The following is a 16,960-nucleotide window of genomic DNA, read 5'->3' as shown; positions in this document are numbered from 1 at the left end:
CTTGAATAAAATATTGGGGGGGGGCTGGTAAGCCCTGCCCCACATAATCACATGGTGTGACACACACACACCATTTTAATGGCAATGCCCACCAACTTTTGGAGCACCTAGCTCCCCCAACTATGTTGGGTGGGGCGGCAAAGGAACCTCAGCTCCTACAAATTGGCTCCTAATGGTACCTGGGACTGAAGTTGTTCAGCACTGGTGCTTATGAACCCTTGGGGTTAGTTTATGCATTGACGCAGGATCAAGCTGTAAAGTTTTCCCTGCAGAGACCATAGCGCTTCATGCTGCATATCATTTCAGTTCTTCCTCCTGAAAGATTTCCCTTCATTGCACTCTCCTCGTTCACGTGGCAAATGTGTGTGCGAAATGATATTTTTAAGGATGCAGCATGTTTCAATATATAATACACATTCCAGTGTGATGCCTGCTGTCGTGTGGTTAGAATGTCAGCCTGGGACTGGGCAGACCAGTTTGAAACTCCCATCAGCAATGCTCCTCACTAGGTGAACTTTAGCCAGTCACCCTCTTTTGACCTGACCTAACCCACAGGGTTGCTCGAAGGATAAAATGGGGAACAGGGGGACTGTGGGCTCCATCTGGAGAGCCTTGGAAGAAAGGTGAGATATCAGCCCCATTTGATGTTGTTGGGTTGTTGTTGTTGTTTTTACAATCAAGCAGTATATAAAGTTTATCAAATAAATAAATAAAATGCAATAGACAAAAGCTTCAGACTATGTACCACAAAACAAGCCTCCGGGTAATGTAATAAAAATTTAACTGACATTTTGTAAAAGTTTTCTTGCGTCTGGGATAATGAGACAAGTGTTCAAAGTGATAGATGAAAACACAGATGTTGTTGTTGTCCTTTGGCGGCTATATTTCTTACAATTTTTGGCCAGGTTTTCCACCATAGCGGCTCTCACAGCAGATATAAGTATTCTGGAAGCCTTCCTGAGAGCACCAAGCCAGGCAGTGTGATGCTCTTTTTGGATTCTCATTGGCTCTTAGTCGGCCCCCTAACACAGTAGGGAGGAGAGGATGGGAGAGATGTCACTGGCCAGCTACTGTTAATTGCATGGTAGGAGCCAGCCATGTTCTTTTGAGTGCAGAACGAGCCGTCCGCTTGAACAATAATGGTTGGGAACTTCAGCATCTCACACTTGGTCAGGATGTTGAAATAGTCGCCAGGAGCTTTTGTTTGTTTGCTTGCAAAAAGATGACCAGAGTGGAAAGAGGAGAGACACGGTAGAGATATGTAGAACTACAAAAAGTGTAGAGAAAATGTATACAAATTTGTCTGTCTCAGATGGTGCAATGGGTAAGATGGTTAATTTCTGCACCCTTCCACTGATCCAGCCACCCGCCTGTCACCATTTAGCACTAAGAGTACCATCACCACTTTGCGGCTGCAACAAAAGGGTCCATGGCACTCCTACAGGGTTGTCCTTAGATGTCCACAGAGCAAGGCATACGGGAGAAGGGGCCACGGAGAATGCCTACACCTCCACATTGCTCTGGCAAATACAGGTTAGCAAGCAGGAAAGAAGCAGTGGAGCAGGCACTCTTTAAGTAAGGTCACCGCAACCACAATGCCTTGCTGTGGAACAACTCTGCAGTCCCAATTTGTTTTATCGTAATTGGATTCAGCAGCTTTACAGCTGCAACTTGCTATTTAATGTATTGCAAACTGCTTTGTGAGAAGATTGTTCTAAAAAGTGGCGTTTTAAAAAACCTTGGTCTTCTCTATGTGAGCCTGTCCATCAGTTATGATAGCATTTGGATACATTTCTCTGGAGGTCTTCCAAAGCCTTTGGATAATGGTGGCTGTCAGACAAAGGGCCTTTTCTGTGGTGGCAGCAGAAGAATGGATTTCCCTTCCTAGATGTGTTCACCTGGTACCCATGTTCCTATATTTTGGCTCCATGCAAAGACTGTCTTATTCTCTTGTTTGATGGCTTTTAACTTAAGGTTTGAAGGGACGCAGGTGGCGCAGTGGGTTAAAGCACAGAGCCTAGGGCTTACTGATCAGAAGGTCGGCGGTTCGAATCCCCACGACCGGGTCAGCTCCCGTTGCTCGGTCCCAGCTCCTGCCAACCTAGCAGTTCAAAAGCACGTCAAAGTGCAAGTAGATAAATAGGTACCGCTACAGCGGGAAGGTAAACGGCGTTTCTGTGTGCTGCTCTGGTTCGCCAGAAGCGGCTTAGTCATGCTGGCCACATGACCTGGAACCTGCACGCCGGCTCCCTCAGCTGATAACGCGAGATGAGCGCTGCAACCCCAGAGTCGGTCACGACTGGATCTAATGGTCAGGGGTCCCTTTAACTTAAGGTTACCAGACGTCCCCGTTTCCTGGGGGCAGTCCCCGGATTTACAAATCAGTCCCCATACAAAATTCATTGAAGTTGAAAAGTGTCCCCAGATTCATTGAAAAAAATCTGGCTACCACCTCATGAGAAGAGAAGACTCCCTGGAAAAGACCCTGATGTTGGGAAAGATTGAGGGCACAAGGAGAAGGGGACGACAGAGGACGAGATGGTTGGACAGTGTTCTCGAAGCTACGAACATGAGTTTGACCAAACTGCAGGAGGCAGTGGAAGACAGGAGTGCCTGGCGTGCTGTGGTCCATGGGGTCACGAAAAGTCAGACACGACTAAACGACTAAACAACAACAACAACCTTATCTTAACTCCCCCTTTGACATTTATCGATTGCTGTTTAATAACTTCTGCCCCTGGAATCGTTTTGTGGCTTCTCAGTCACTTTATTCCTGACATGTCATTGCTGTTCTACTATTGTTTTATATTGTGTGGTATATTATTGGTTAACTGCCTTGAGGCAAGTGCAAAAGGCAAAGATATAAAACCATAAAATAAAACAAGAGGCAAATAACGTAATTCTGTTTCCCAGACTGCAAAGACCCACTGTTGTCTGGTGAGAAAAGTGTAACTTTCAGGACAATAAAAAAGTGTCTCCTAAATAATTGATGGCATTAATTTCCAACAGGTTGTGTTGATGGACACCAGCTCAGACAGCTTTGGGGGGAAAGAATAAGATAAATTACTGGAAAGCAGATTGAGAATTAGACAAATTAAGAATTAACAAAATTACTGGAAGCTGAGGCAGAAAAGTCCCACAGGTACCTTTCTCCCTCATCAGCAACAACAGCAGCAGCAGTATCAAATAAATTACAATTTGCTGCCCTTTCATGACACTCAAAACCAGTTTCCTGAGATGGCCACCTCACTGTGCTTAATGGTAAGCTCTACATGAATAATTGCTAAAATTGAAGCTCCAAGTTCAAAGACTGTCAGCAAACAATAGTAAATGGCTATCTCCAACCTGCCCTGCTTCTGAGCTGACCACCGTTGGAAACAGAGAGCTTCAACTTGATGCAAGGCAATTATTGTGGCTTCGGATATCGATATGTAATAAACTTAGCCAAGCCTGCCCTACCTACTTAACTAACCCACTCAGCGAAGGAGAGGGTCTTGCTTGATTTCCCCCTTCAGTACAACTCTCCAGGAGGGAGATGCCATTGCGTAATTCCCAGAGGCAGAAGACCAAAAAAAGAAAAGAAAAAAGCCCTTCAAATGCTGGGTTTGTCATACGCTAAGAGTAGCAGCAGCATGAGATTTACAGGCAAGAGCATACAGCTGCAGGGCCAGGAGAATGTCTGGCATTTGTGTCCATCTGTATCCCAGGCAAAGAGGCATCCAGCGGTCCGATTAATGAGCACACAGCAGGGTTCCTTGGCCCAACACTGCCATTGTGAAAGGAAAGCTACCACTTAATATGTGTGTGTGTCGGGCGAGGCGGGGAGAAGAGAAGAGAAGAGGAGGGGGCCCGGGACACAATGGAACAGAAGCTCACATTGCCAGAAGGAACAGTATCTAGTCCCAGTGGAAGCGAATTGAGAATCATTGCACCTTGGGCCAGCGCCCCTCGGTAAACAGGCCTGTGTTTGGCAGTACAGATGAGCGTGAGGAAGCAGGCTGAGCTTTTGTGGGGCCTAGCGGTGGGGTGGCCCTCAAAGATAAGAAGCAAGCGCAGCAGCAGCACAGAACGGGAATATCCAGCTACGTTTTGCTCACTTTGTAAGGTAAAGGGACCCCTGACCATTAGGTCCAGTTGTGGCCGACTCTGGGGTTGCGGCGCTCATCTCACTTTAGTGGCCGAGGGAGCTGGCATACAGCTTCCAGGTCATGTGACCAGCATGACTAAGCCGCTTCTGGCGAACCAGAGCAGCACACGGAAACGCCGTTTACCTTCCCGCCGGAGCGGTACCTATTTATCTACTTGCACTTTGACATGCTTTCGAACTGCTAGGTTGGCAGGAGCTGGGACCGAGCAACGGGAGCTCATCCTGTCACGGGGATTCGAACCACCGACCTTCCAATCGGCAAGCCCTAGGCTCTGTGGTTCAACCCACAGTGCCACCCATGTCCTGTGCTCACTTAGTAGACCCACTGAAATGAATGGACTTAAGTTAGTCATGCCCATTGGTTTCAACAGTCCTACTCTGAGCACAAGTAACGTTGGATGCAACCCATGGTGTATTAAGCGGCTACAGTGTGTGTTAGAGATCAACATCATCTCCCCTGTTCCCCAAATTAATCAGTGGAGCTGTCAGAAAATGATTATTCCTGGTTGTGGGGCTCTTGTAGGGCTTACCATTATGATGCCCGGAGAGATGTCTTGGCTATTTGCTGGCTGCACCAGATTTGACGAGAAATAAATTAAAACACGATGTTTTCCTCGAGTTTGTATCCAATGGCAGCTTTCCAGGAGAAATAATTATGGCTTTCCTTCTGTAACAAGAACAATTAGAAACTAAAGCAGACGGTCCTTAACTGAGATGAATGGGCATAAACTAACCAAGGTTGAAAAAATACTTGATGCCCCATTGATTTTGACACGAGAGTTACAGTGCAATGCTATGCCTGTCTATTCAGAGTTAAGTTCTGCTTGCTCAATGGGGATTATTCCCTAGTAGAGGATGAAAAACTTGTGGCCCTCTATATGTTGTTGGGCCACTTCTCCCATCAGCAGAGGGACTGATTTACTTAATAGTTATTCGGATATTGCATATACTGTACCACTTGTTGTTTTCAGCAACAAACCATGAGCAGTTTACAACAATTACAGAGTGGAATTCAGCATTGCACTAATACAATGTGCAAGCATTTCTGTTTGCCAGATGGAACAATCTCTCTTCTCCTTCCCCTGCATGCTGTTCCGGGGGGGGGGGGGTGTCCTCCCAGCCCCACAGAATATATCTAGGGGAGGAGCAAGGGGGAAGCCTCATTGTGCAAGCATAAGTCCTTGTGCTGGCTTCCCCTAACATTCTGTGTTAGTGGAAGCCAGCTAAAAAAACAAACCAAAATGCAATAACTATAATAGATGTCAAATAAATACCAGAATGCAATAAATACATTTTTTTAAACCATCATTTAAAACAGCAAGTTGCAACTGAGCGCAATAGCATTCTCCAACAGACCTGCGTAACCAGCTGATATCTTGGGAAGCCTTTGAAGCATCCAGCAGACGGAGCTTCTCAGATCTCTTTTGGGCGAGTGCTCCAGACGGTGCTATAACTGAAAAGGCCCATTTCTAAGAGGTTTCCAGATGGTACGGCCATCAGGGTCTCCTCTGATGAGCATAAAGTTTGATTTGGCCTATAGCAGGTAACAGTCTGCTTGGTACCATCATCCCAAGTTGGTTGGGTCTTTATATCTCCATAATAAAACTTGGAACTTAACTTGGTGGCAAATAAATGGCCGCTGCAGATCCTTAAGAACCAGTGTCACATGTGGCCCAGCTAGATGTACCAGTCAGTAGTCACAGCATTCTGCACTGGCTGCAGCTTCCGAACCAACCAATAGAGTTTAATATTTAATGTCCCTAATACGGTGGGGTGGGAATGGTAAAGGAGGGCTTTACTTCTCTGCAATGACTGGTGGCTTTTGTTTATCAATTGCAAGTGGTCCTCAGAATAATTTTTTTAAAGTATTCTGTTGGGGTCTCGTAGCATGTTAGTCATGTATTTGCATTTCAATGGTTGCTTAGTAGATTGGATAAAAAGCCAGAACATTAATCAGCTAACAATCTTTAATCAGTTGGCAGCCCAGCTTCAACCCCACTTGCACGTGAACAGGTCAATAGGTCATCCCTCGCAATGTTTGCTATCACTGGAATTGAGCACATCAACGCTGTCCTGCTGCCAACTGGTGAGAAATGGAATTGGGCAGCTATGAGGGGTGTGGTCGTGCTGGTTAGCTCTTTGGACTGTCCTGCAACCGAAGCTCCTGCTCACCATGGGGAATGCAACAACTTGGCCATCTGAGTAGGAAAAGTGTAACTGAGGCAAATCACTGCTACAGTTTTAGAGTTTTAAAACTGCTTTGACTTAGAATAGCGGCATGGAGGTATTTTAATGGCCCTCCAGATGTTGCTGGACTCCCTACTCTCATCAGTCCGAGCTAGCATGGTCAATAGTCCTGGATGATGTAATCAAGTGACATCTAGAGAGCCAAAGCCTAGCCACCCGTGCCTTAGACTGTCCTAGCAAAGTGCGCTTGAAGTTGGGGAACAAGCAATAGTGGAGGGCATTTTTGCAACTACAATTCCCATCATCCCTGACCACTGGTCCTGTTAGCTAGGGATGATGGGAGTTGTAGTTCCAAAACAGCTGGAGGGCCAAGTTTGGCCATGCCTGGCAGAGTGGGTCTTTGCGAGAGCAAATTCAATGTCCTCCAGTAGGTGGAAGGAGCATGGAAGGAAATGCTTGCTAGCCAGGTTCTCTCCTGATGTCACTTAGGAACCATGGGAGCTGCCTTACACCAAGGCAGATGATTGTTTTTGCACAGGCAGCATCCTAAGGGTTTCGGACTGGAGGTGTTCCCAGTCCTACCTGGGAAAGCTTGGGGTGGAACCTGGGACCACCTTCTGCATGCAAAGCAGATGCTGCACCAATGAGCTACAGCCCTTCCCCAAGCAAGAACCAACAACATATGGCAAACATGGGGCAGGTGAGCAAAGTAGATGAATTCAAAACCTAGGAAAGTGGCCGTAGCTTTCAGCCCCATTCCACAGCATGCTGTTTGTTTGCTGGAGAATGTGAGGTGCTCCCAGAGGCCTCCGACCCCATTCCCTGACCAAGTTTACTTCACCCAGTTTGGCCTCTTTGAGCCTCTAAGTTCTGCTCCTGCTATGTGCCCCTCTTCCCTCCCTCTCTGCCGCACTCATTTCCAATGTCCCGAGACACCCCAGCTGCTAGAACCATTCTTAACCTTTCCGTTCACCCAGAGGAGCAGCTGAGCCCTTTGTTGGGGCCGGGGGTGGCTTTCATTTCTCTTCCACTCTTTTGAGCAAACAAAAGTGCCAGAGGAACATCTCCTTGGAAGCTGGAGCCCTGTTTAATTTGCAGTGATCATGGGCTTGGAGTGACCCAAACTTAGTTCCAGGGCAAGCAAAACAAAAGGTTTACTTTTTATCACAGCTTTATGCTACAGAACAAAATCTCTGAGATTTTTAAAAAAAGCAATTTGGCATTCTTAGGCATGTTAACTGTTGTACTCAACGTCTATTTTATTTTTTATTGATTAATTGATGTCATTTATACACCACCTTTCTTCCAAAGATATTGATATAAAAACAAAAACAAAAATGGGGTTTGGCTTTTGCTGCCCAACTCCACATGGGACTCTGAGTCCCCCCAAGTCCATGATCGGTCAGAGAAGAATGGATGGAGGCAGGATTCAGTGGAAAGCAAGACATACTTTCCTTGGCCCCGCACCACCATCACGCTTTGCAAAAGCAACTGCAATATAATTACCATCTGATTAAAAGGATTAAGACAAAACAGGTGACGTTGAGCAGCACCCGGATCTGGTTAGCCGTGAGGTCAGAGTGCTGTCCAAAAGCAGCCTTTGAAGCATAGGGTTTGATGGCATCCACTGTGCTTTCTGCATCAGTCCAATTTGGAGAGAGGTCGGAAGCAGCAGGAGCTAGTGTGTTGTTGTTTTCTAAAGTGCTATCTCTTTCTGCTTAGAAAATTCTTGTGTGCAGAACTTAGCCTCCCCCCCCTCCCCATACAGTACACACTCACTCACTAATGAGCCCCAGCTATTCATCGCTATGATGCACCAAGCATGTGTTCTCTCCCCCAGCTCCCAGTATGATGGCTCAGCTGGTCTCTAGGGGAAGCTAAGTAACTCAGACGTTGTTTAGACATGTCCTTACACGAAAACATTATCACTCTCTCTGGACACAGAGCAGACACCTCTGCCCTTTGCTGCCATCCTCTAGGAAGCCAAACTTTCTTCCAAGACCTTTCCCCTGCATGTCTCCCTGAGCAGTGAGGCTGGTGTCCCTGAATCCCAACTCAGTGCTCATTTGCTACCAAGATGTAGTACAGTCTCTAACAGCCTATCGGCTGACTTAGCACAGCAGTAAATGCATGTCCCTTTCGCCCCCTGAGGCTGGTGGAAAAGGGCAGCATATTGAGAGATGCTTCTTAAAAGGAATTAACAGGCACCCTTTCACTGGGCAGGGGGTGATGCAGGGAGGGCACAGCTCAGATCGAGGACCACATTTCCCAAGCTGTTGTCAACACTCTCATTACCTAACTCCCCAGCCATACAAGGGATTTGTGGTCTCTATTACTGCGGCTAATGTGATAAGCTCCCTTTCTTTTGACAGGCTCATCAGCAATATCCAGTTCAGAGCATGATTGTAATGGCCCCATCCAATTACCGAGGGTCAGTCACTAAAAAATGACACCGGGGGACTAAGTGGTATTTCTTTAAAGTGTTGTTAAAGGCGAGCATTCGGAAAAAGCTTGCACAGACAATTTTGTTTTTTAAAAAAACTGGTGCTTGATTACTTGCTTTGTAGTATCTCTTAGAAGGGCCTACTTGCAGCGGTAGGGGAGAGTTAAGAGGGAGAGGGAGAGACAGAACAAATGAGAATGTGGACTACAGCCCTTTTCCAAGTTCCCATGTAGGATGCTCTGTGGCACAGTGGGATTTTCTTCTGTGGATATACTGATGTTACCTGCATTTTTTCATGCCGTAAAAGTGCCCACTGAACAGAGGGCTCTGGAATTGAGACATAGGTAACACATCCGCACATCCCCTTCCTCTTCTGTCTCTTGTTGCATTAAAAATGCACTCCAGTTCCCATCCGTGTCAGCCAGAATGGCCAGGAATTATGAGAGTTGTAGTCCAACAATATCTGGAAAAGTTAGTTCCCCATCCCTGGAATTTCTGTTGTTCATGCTGCAATATATGTAGAAAGAACAGAGACCCGTCCTTATTTTTCTGCACACATTCTGTAACGTTACCCCCGAAAATATTTCAGGAATCTGGACACATTTCCTCTAAGGGTGTGTCCCCCGCCCAGCCCACCCATTACAATTTATTCTTTGGAAGCCAAGCTGCCCTGTTTTGATCAACCTTCATGTCGATTTCTAATGGGGTCGTTATCCACCACCAGGAAGGCCCTTTGGAGCCAGGCAGCTTCTGTCTGAGGCAGAGCCCACGTGGCTGGAATTGCAAGTGAGTATTTAATGACCACAGCATATGACTAAGGGTAGTCCCCGAGGCCTGACATCACCACCAATGGCTAGGGTTGTTTGCCCTGCTTATAAGGGAAGTGGGTTTTTTATTATTAAAAAAAACTGGATCACACAAGGGTATACATACCTCCGGCAAGGCAACATCAGTAGCTTTTGGGCTGTTGTGAACTGGGTTGGTTTTATAATTTGAGTCTTTGGTCCACAGTTCCTTTCAGTATTGCAGTGGCTTCTTTGAGGCATATGTGCCCGAGAAATACAGCAGCTTTGAATGGGATGGAGGAAAAGTCACCAGAGAGTGTACTCTCCCTGCGGCACATAGGGGAAGGAGAAGGCAAGGAATGAGAGAAATGAAACCCACAGTGTAGATCTGCACATCCCTGAAATTCTGGAATGACCATGTGAGGAAACTGCCTAGCAATTCCAGAATTAATGGTCTGGAACTTAAAAGCGTGCCATCATGACCTTGCTCAGAGTCACCAGATAGATTTAATTTCATAGCCTAGATCTCCCAGTAGCAATGCACAATCTCTCAAATCTCATCAGCTGTCAAAAAATGGCACTGGTAACCAGAGGAGATAAGAATTCCCCCTGTAGAATCAGCATCCTGCTTCAAACAGCGACCAACTTCTCCAACAATTCTATAGCACCGCCACACAAGGAAATAAAAGTAACTAGTTGAGCACAAACTAGCAATGTGAATTGTTTTCAATGTACATTTGAACTTTCCCCAACATTCTAGTTACAGGTAGGTAGCTGTGTTGGTCTGCCGTAGTCAAAACAAAATTAAAAAAATCCTTCCAGTAGCACCTTAGAGACCAACTAAGTTTGTCATTGGTATGAGCTTTTGTGTGCATGCACACTTCTTCAGATACAGTACACTGAAACAGAAGCCACCAGACCCTTATATATAGTGAGAACTGTCTATATTGGACAAACAGGCCAAACCCTACACCAAAGGATAAATGGACATAAATCTGACATCAGAAATCACAAGACAGAGAAACCAGTAGGAGAACACTTCAATCCCCCAGGACATTTTATACAAGATCTCAAAGTAGCTGTCTTATTACAAAAGAATTTCAGAAACAGACTGGAAAGAGAAGTTGCTGAATTGCAACTTATTACCAAACTTAAAACCCGCACCTGGCCTGAATAGAGACATTGGATTCTTATATCATTATACATGATAAAGCTATTTTTAGCCATCTCACCCCAAGCTGTTGTCAACACTCTCCTTACCTAACTCCCCAGCCATACAAGGATTTGTGGACTCTAAGGTGCTACTGGAAGGAATTTTTTTATTTTGTTTCCCCAACATTGTAGGATTCAAGGGATGGAGGGGGCGCTGACAGTAGGGACGGCATCCAATCTCCCACCCAAATTAAAGTAACAACTTCCTAAAAGTAGGTTTTTTTTTAAAAAAAGAAATCTGTGTAGCTGGTTTGTGCGCAAAGACAAACCTATACAGTGTATGAACACAAGTGGAAGATTTGTGTTTATTTGAAGAACAGTTTTACTTCTTTTTATTCCAATCATTCATGCTTGCTTTCTTTCTAAAAAGCACACACCTAGCAATGATGTCAATCAAGAAACAAAACATGCCTTCTCATTACTATCATTTGTATTCAGAGACACACTGCCTCCAACAGTGAAGGTAGAGCATAGCCATCGTGGCTGGTAGCCTTGTTCTCCATGAATTTATCCAATTCCCAGAGTGGTTCAACAATCCCTCTTCCCAGAGAACCTTGGGATTGTAGCTCTGTGAAGGGAATAGGAGTCATCTAACAACTCTCAGCACCATTAACAAACTACAGTTCCCAGGATTCTTTGGGGAAGAAGCCATGACTGCTTAAAGTGGTATGATACTGTTTTAAGTGTATAGTGTAGATAGGGCCCGAGTATATGTTGTCTAGTATCCACATCTATATGCTCAAATGATTCCAAAAGATTGGTAAAACAGAACTTCCCTTTGCAGAAGCCAGTCTAATTCTTCTATGCCAACACTTACTCTTCTTTATGTTTACTAAGTCTATTTTTAATAACGCCTTCCAGCAATTTATCAAGGGCAAGCATTAGGCTAACCGGCCTGTGATTTCCTGGCTCGCTGCCCTCACCCCTTTATAAAAAATTGGTGCTGTGCTGGCTCACTTCCAGTCATCTGGTAAAGGTGCTTATTTTAGTTACAAATCTGTTTTTGCTAGATACATTTACAGAGGGAGGTATCCTTGTATTACCATCACAAACGGGTGGAGTCAATGCTAAATGGAAAGGAAGAAAGGAGGAAGAGACCACAAAATGTGAGCTTGAAATTAACAGGCATTAATTGTCACAACTGATATGCTATGGAGGAGGCTGGTGGGCTCTCCCCCCGCACCCAGTGCAATAGAAATATTGCCAGAAGAAAAAAGATATCCACATAATTAATGTTTCAGGCACCTTCCCTTAGGTGTGAACATCTTTTTTCCAACCAGATCTCCTGCATAACACCTGGATAAGGTGGGTGCAATCATAGGTGCAGCCAGGATTTTTGTTAGGGGGCAGGCCTTTTGTGGGGGGTTGGGACAGAACCTCAGTTAGCTATGATTTTTATTTATTTAGGGGGCCCCTCCCTGCCCATGGGTGCAATTGATGCACTATAAATTGAGCCTGGAAAAAGCCCTCAAGCAGAGTTGGTTTCTTACACAGATGTTCTGTTTTCTCTTAACAATTCGGACCACAGGGCTGATCTGCTTAACTTTCTTCAAGGCGTATTAGGTAGGGAAGCAGACTTCCACACCTCATAAACCCATCTGATTCATCCAGGGGTTTCCCAAACTTAACCCCGGTCCTGCTAGCTAGGAATGATGGAAGTTGTAGTCCAAAAACAGCCGAGACCCAAGTTTGGGAAACAACGGCATTCATTACTGAGAGGAAGGCCTTGAGCCTGACCGCCTGGCCAGCCGAGGGCGATGGCCCTTTGCCCCCTTTCTCCGATGCCACTCGCGTGTTTCGAAGAGTACACGCGTCCCAGGAACAGGATGGTGCCCCCTGACGCGAGGCCCTGAGAAGAATGAGGCGGCCTGAGCCTCGGCTGCCGATCTCCCCCGAAGTTGGGGGGGGGAGAGGAAGAAGGAGGTGGTCTGCGCAGCCCTCCCTGACACCTCCAAATCTCGCTTTCCTTTTGCGCGTCAGCAGCAGCAACGGCGAGTGGAAACTTGTGAATCCGGCAGGAGGGAAGGTCCCTTTCTGGAGAGCTGCTTCCCAGGCGCGGGGAGAACGCGGCACCCCTCCGGCTGCCCGCCCGCACCTGCTGCTCCGCGAAGAGGCTCCGCCGCTGTCTCCTCCTCCCCTCCCTCCGGGCCCCCACCCCCCAGCTCGCCGGTCCCTCCCCCCGAAGCCGGTCACTGAGGCTGCATTGAGCCGCGGCTCTGGCAAAAGTTTTGAGCGGAGCGGCAGCGCTCAGGAGCCGGCGCAGAGAGACCCATTGGCGGGGAACTTCCTCGACCCTTTGCCCGGCTGCGATGCGCCCGACGTGGAGCGCCGACAACTGAAGCCAGACAGGCAGGTAGGTCTGGGCCGGCGGCTGAGGGGAGGAGGGCTGCCGTCTTCGCGGGTTTTTTTCTTTTCCTTTGGTCACGTCGAGGGGCGCGAGCGCGTGGCGGGGAGATCCCTCAGCCGGTCCCAGGGCCACCGAAGGCGCTTTCTCTGGGCTCGCTGAGGGCGGCGGTGTAGAAGGGGGCTCTCTCCACCCCCCTGCTCCCCGTCAGCCTCGGGTTCCCCGCGGTGAACGGGACGGAGCAGAGCACATGCAACAGCCAGCCTCGTCCCTGCCTTGCGCCCCGGGGAGGCGAGGCGACAACGGCCTCGGTCCGGGGCGTCCACACGGCAGCCGAATATAACGGGACAGCTTTGTCGAAGGCTAAAGGAAGGGACTTCTGGAGACCTGAGTTGGTTAGAACGTGGTGCTGCTAACAGCAGGGTCGCAGGTTCAGTCCCCATATGGGAGTATGGGACAGCTATACATTCCTACACTGCAAGGGGGGGATTGGACTAGATGATCCTTGGTGTCCCTTCCAACTCTACAGTTCTATGATTCTGCAACTGTTAAAAAGGGAGCAGCGTCCTCTCCCGAGCTGAGAGAGGTCAGGGACCCGCTTTGACGCCAAGTATATAGTCAACTTTGGCACAATTTATAGCGAGCCTGTTAGAATATGCCACGCACCACCCAGTTTGCCTTGATGGCTTGGGAGTCTGTGGTAAGATTGCCATATTTCATAAAGTAAAAAACCAGGACATCTCGAAAGACCTCAATTCTGCCTTTGTAATGTCCTGGGAAATCCGGATGTATAGCAGCCCTTGTCTGTGGACACACAGGGTAATCCTTGACCAGATAACCACACACACACACACACACACACACACACACACACACACGTGTGTGTCAGTCAAGGACCTCCTTAGCTACTTCTTAAGAGCAATACAATTTTTCTCCCTTCCCAAGAGCAAACAGTATCAGGTATGATTTCCAACTCCCCTTTGATCAACAATGGCTGCAGCAAAAACGAGATGACCCCCAATTACTCTGCCTAATGAAGAATGCTTGAAGGTAACCAGGAGTGGATTCCAGGTGGAACTTCGGGCTGTGAGCTCAGTTCATTCTGGTACTCAAAATTAATCCCCTGGATCTGAATTGTTTAATGCTACACTGACTCCACTTGGTGGATCTTGTGGATCCACCATCACCACCAAGCACATTCTGCAAGCCTGAGGTCTGACCAGCCATGAAATAGATAGTGCCTTGTTCTCTAGTCCACAGTTCATGGGGGTGGGGGGCAGCTGTCACCCATGATCAATAAAAATATTTAACTAACTAAGGTTCCCCCCCAACAAAAATCATTTGCCACAGTTTTTTTATGCCCTATGCTTTGAAAACCCAAATAGGAGAGCTGCATCAGTTGCACAGGGAACCTCTGGATTTGGGGAAGAGAAAGTGTGGGGCAACAGTAGTTGGAGAACACTGCATGGACGAGGGGGAATGAAAGAAGGCACAAGGGGTTCACAAGCCACATTAAGCCAAGGAATGGAAGGGGCCACTGAGAAAAGGGGCACGTATACCCACCATGGAGTTGTGCCTATGGCTAGGCGTGTGTGTGTGTGTGTGTGTGTGTGTGTGTGTGTGTACGTACACATAGTACATACAATTCCTCTTCTGCCCTGCTTCTCCTCCTTCATGCTGTCCTCTAGTATCACATCACAGGGCCATGTTCTTGTCTCCTGCCCACAGCCTCCTGCAGATGCCCAGCCACACAGTCAGTCACGTAACACCTAGCAGAAAGAACTTGAACCTAATTAATACTAATGGCAATCTGCTATGTGTGCAGGAGAAAAGGTGGCAGAGGGGAGAGCGTGTGTGCCTGTTGAATGGACAAACACATGCCCCGTGTGAACTGTAACCCAAAGGTGAAAAAAACAACTCTAGAGACGACGGCCAATTGGTTAAAAAAATTCTTTTTACTTTATGTATGACTGGGATAGCTCAGTTGGTTAGAGCATGAGACTCTTATGCTCAGGGTGGTGGGTTTGAGCCCCATGTTGGGCAAAAAAATACATGCATTGCAGGGGGTTGGACTAGATGACACTTGTGGTCCCTTCGAACTCTATGATTCTAAGGAAGAAACAGAATTGGAACGGCCACTTTTACAATATACAAGGACCCGAGGCACAGGATTGCTTGTTTTAATGTGTTACGCACTGTATGGCAAAGCCACATACAGTCACATACAGAGATTTTGCATATGAAAATCTCTGATTAATGCGACACACTGCTAAACAACAAAGAGATCTGGAAGCCCAGCAGGTTCAATGAATACTGAACTTAAGCATGGTTATACCCATCTCTGCAAAACTGGGGTGAACATTGGAGCACAAGGCGTAAGGGAGTTTAATAATGTATACTGGTCCAGTTACCCATTTAGGCAAATCTGTCCTAAACGCTTGGCATGTGTGGTATAACAACGGATGTTGTTGTTGTTGTTGTTGTTCAAATAGGAGGTGTTAAAAATGGTGTCCAGTGAACTTCTAAAGATTTATATTTAGGAATGGATTGGTTCAGAGTCCATCCTACCCTGCTTGGGATTACTGTTAACGTTATTGCTGTAAACACATGATCTCATGCAAAACTTACTAAATTGCCTATACCAAGAGTAGTGTGTGGCACTCACCAAGGCAGGATAATTGCAGGACATCAGATATAAAAATCCCAAGCAAGCCTGACTTTTGCCTTTCTCTTGCTATGATGGACAGCATTGGGTTAACTGCCTTGCTTTGGGTACATTGCTGGTGAGGACAGAATTGCAGCCTGTGGGGATCTGGGTCCTCCAGTGTCACTAGTGAGGCAGGAGGTTATAGGAACCAAAAGAGACTTGTAGCAGCAATCATGGAAGCCTCTTAGTGTGCGCACGAGGAGTAGAAATCACTTCCTACTGGCTTTCAGGGTTAGTTCTGACCTCTGATCCTTATGTACAAGCCCAGAAGAACAGCAGTGGAGTTTAGGTAACAGTCCCGCTTCTTGCTAGATTCAGTTTCCCTTGTTTGAGTGTGGCGACATGTACAGCAAATTCTTGGAAAAGCTGCATTTGAGCAGACAGTCTCCGTTTAATTAACCTCTTGGTTCTGTATCATGGAATGGAGCATTGATATGACCTTTCTCATAGCTGCCAAGTTATCCCTTTTTTTAAGGGATTTTCCCTTATGCTGAATAGGCTTCCTCGTGAGAAAAGGGAAAACTTGGCAGCTATGCCTTTCTTAAAATGCCTTGCAGGAATCTCCCCTCCTTGCTGCATGATATAGTCCTCGGCTCCAACCCCATCCCAGTATGGTCCCATCAGGTGGAACTGACAGCACATTTTGTGACTATTTCTGCTTCTATCCACAGAGGTGGATTTAAGGGAGTGTGACTGGTTCAGTTGCACTGGGCACAGAGCCTCGGGGACACTGCAGGGGGCGCTGCAACTATGATGTAGAATGGAATGTGAGAGGAGGGGGTGCCGCTGAAACTTGAGACCCCCAAAGTCCACCACTGCTATCCACCTACACTCTTCCAAAATGCAGTAGCAGAAGCAGATTACAAGAAGCAAATTCTTGTAAAGTGATCTTGATTTATGCACTTAAAAGCCATATAGTTTTTAATGAGAAACCTGCAGTTCTCCAAGGATCACTTGGGTAAATTATGCAGAGATGCAAATATTTCAACATGATGTGAACCCAGAAATATGTTAGTTGTTTTTGGGTTTTTTAAGTGATACCATGTGCCAGTTTTTAGGGAATTTTAAATATTTGGTGGCAGAAACATATGACACAGAGAACAGTGTGTATAAAGGTCTCGGAGGGCATTTATGG

General features: G+C 46.7%; 1 protein-coding gene and 1 long non-coding RNA gene across 3 annotated transcripts in view; one reads left to right on the top strand and one right to left on the bottom strand.

Annotated features, from left to right (window-relative positions):
- Position 1: 1 nt before the first annotated feature.
- On the bottom strand, positions 2-12,489 carry LOC118079741 (uncharacterized). Of its 2 annotated transcripts, XR_004691886.2 has the most exons (4): positions 12,265-12,489; positions 9,711-9,889; positions 4,678-4,814; positions 2-1,267 (listed from the first exon to the last, which is right to left on the bottom strand). It is a non-coding gene; the product is annotated as an uncharacterized LOC118079741 (long non-coding RNA). The 2 variants fall into 2 exon arrangements; XR_009557202.1 differs by lacking the exon at positions 2-1,267 and having other exon boundaries at positions 4,200-4,814.
- Positions 12,490-12,584: 95 nt separating this feature from the next.
- Positions 12,585-16,960, top strand: part of GCGR (glucagon receptor) — a 41,384-nt gene continuing 37,008 nt past the window's right edge. The window contains exon 1 of the mRNA XM_035104244.2: positions 12,585-13,127. Coding sequence (XP_034960135.1) covers positions 12,633-13,127 — 495 coding nt within the window. The 5' untranslated portion in view covers positions 12,585-12,632. The remainder of the gene's footprint in view (positions 13,128-16,960) is intronic.

This window comes from Zootoca vivipara, chromosome 2, assembly GCF_963506605.1.
Source record: "Zootoca vivipara chromosome 2, rZooViv1.1, whole genome shotgun sequence".
Lineage (NCBI taxonomy): Eukaryota > Metazoa > Chordata > Lepidosauria > Squamata > Lacertidae > Zootoca > Zootoca vivipara.
Note: the sequence above shows the minus strand (reverse complement) of the source record. Positions and strands in the feature narration are given on the sequence as shown.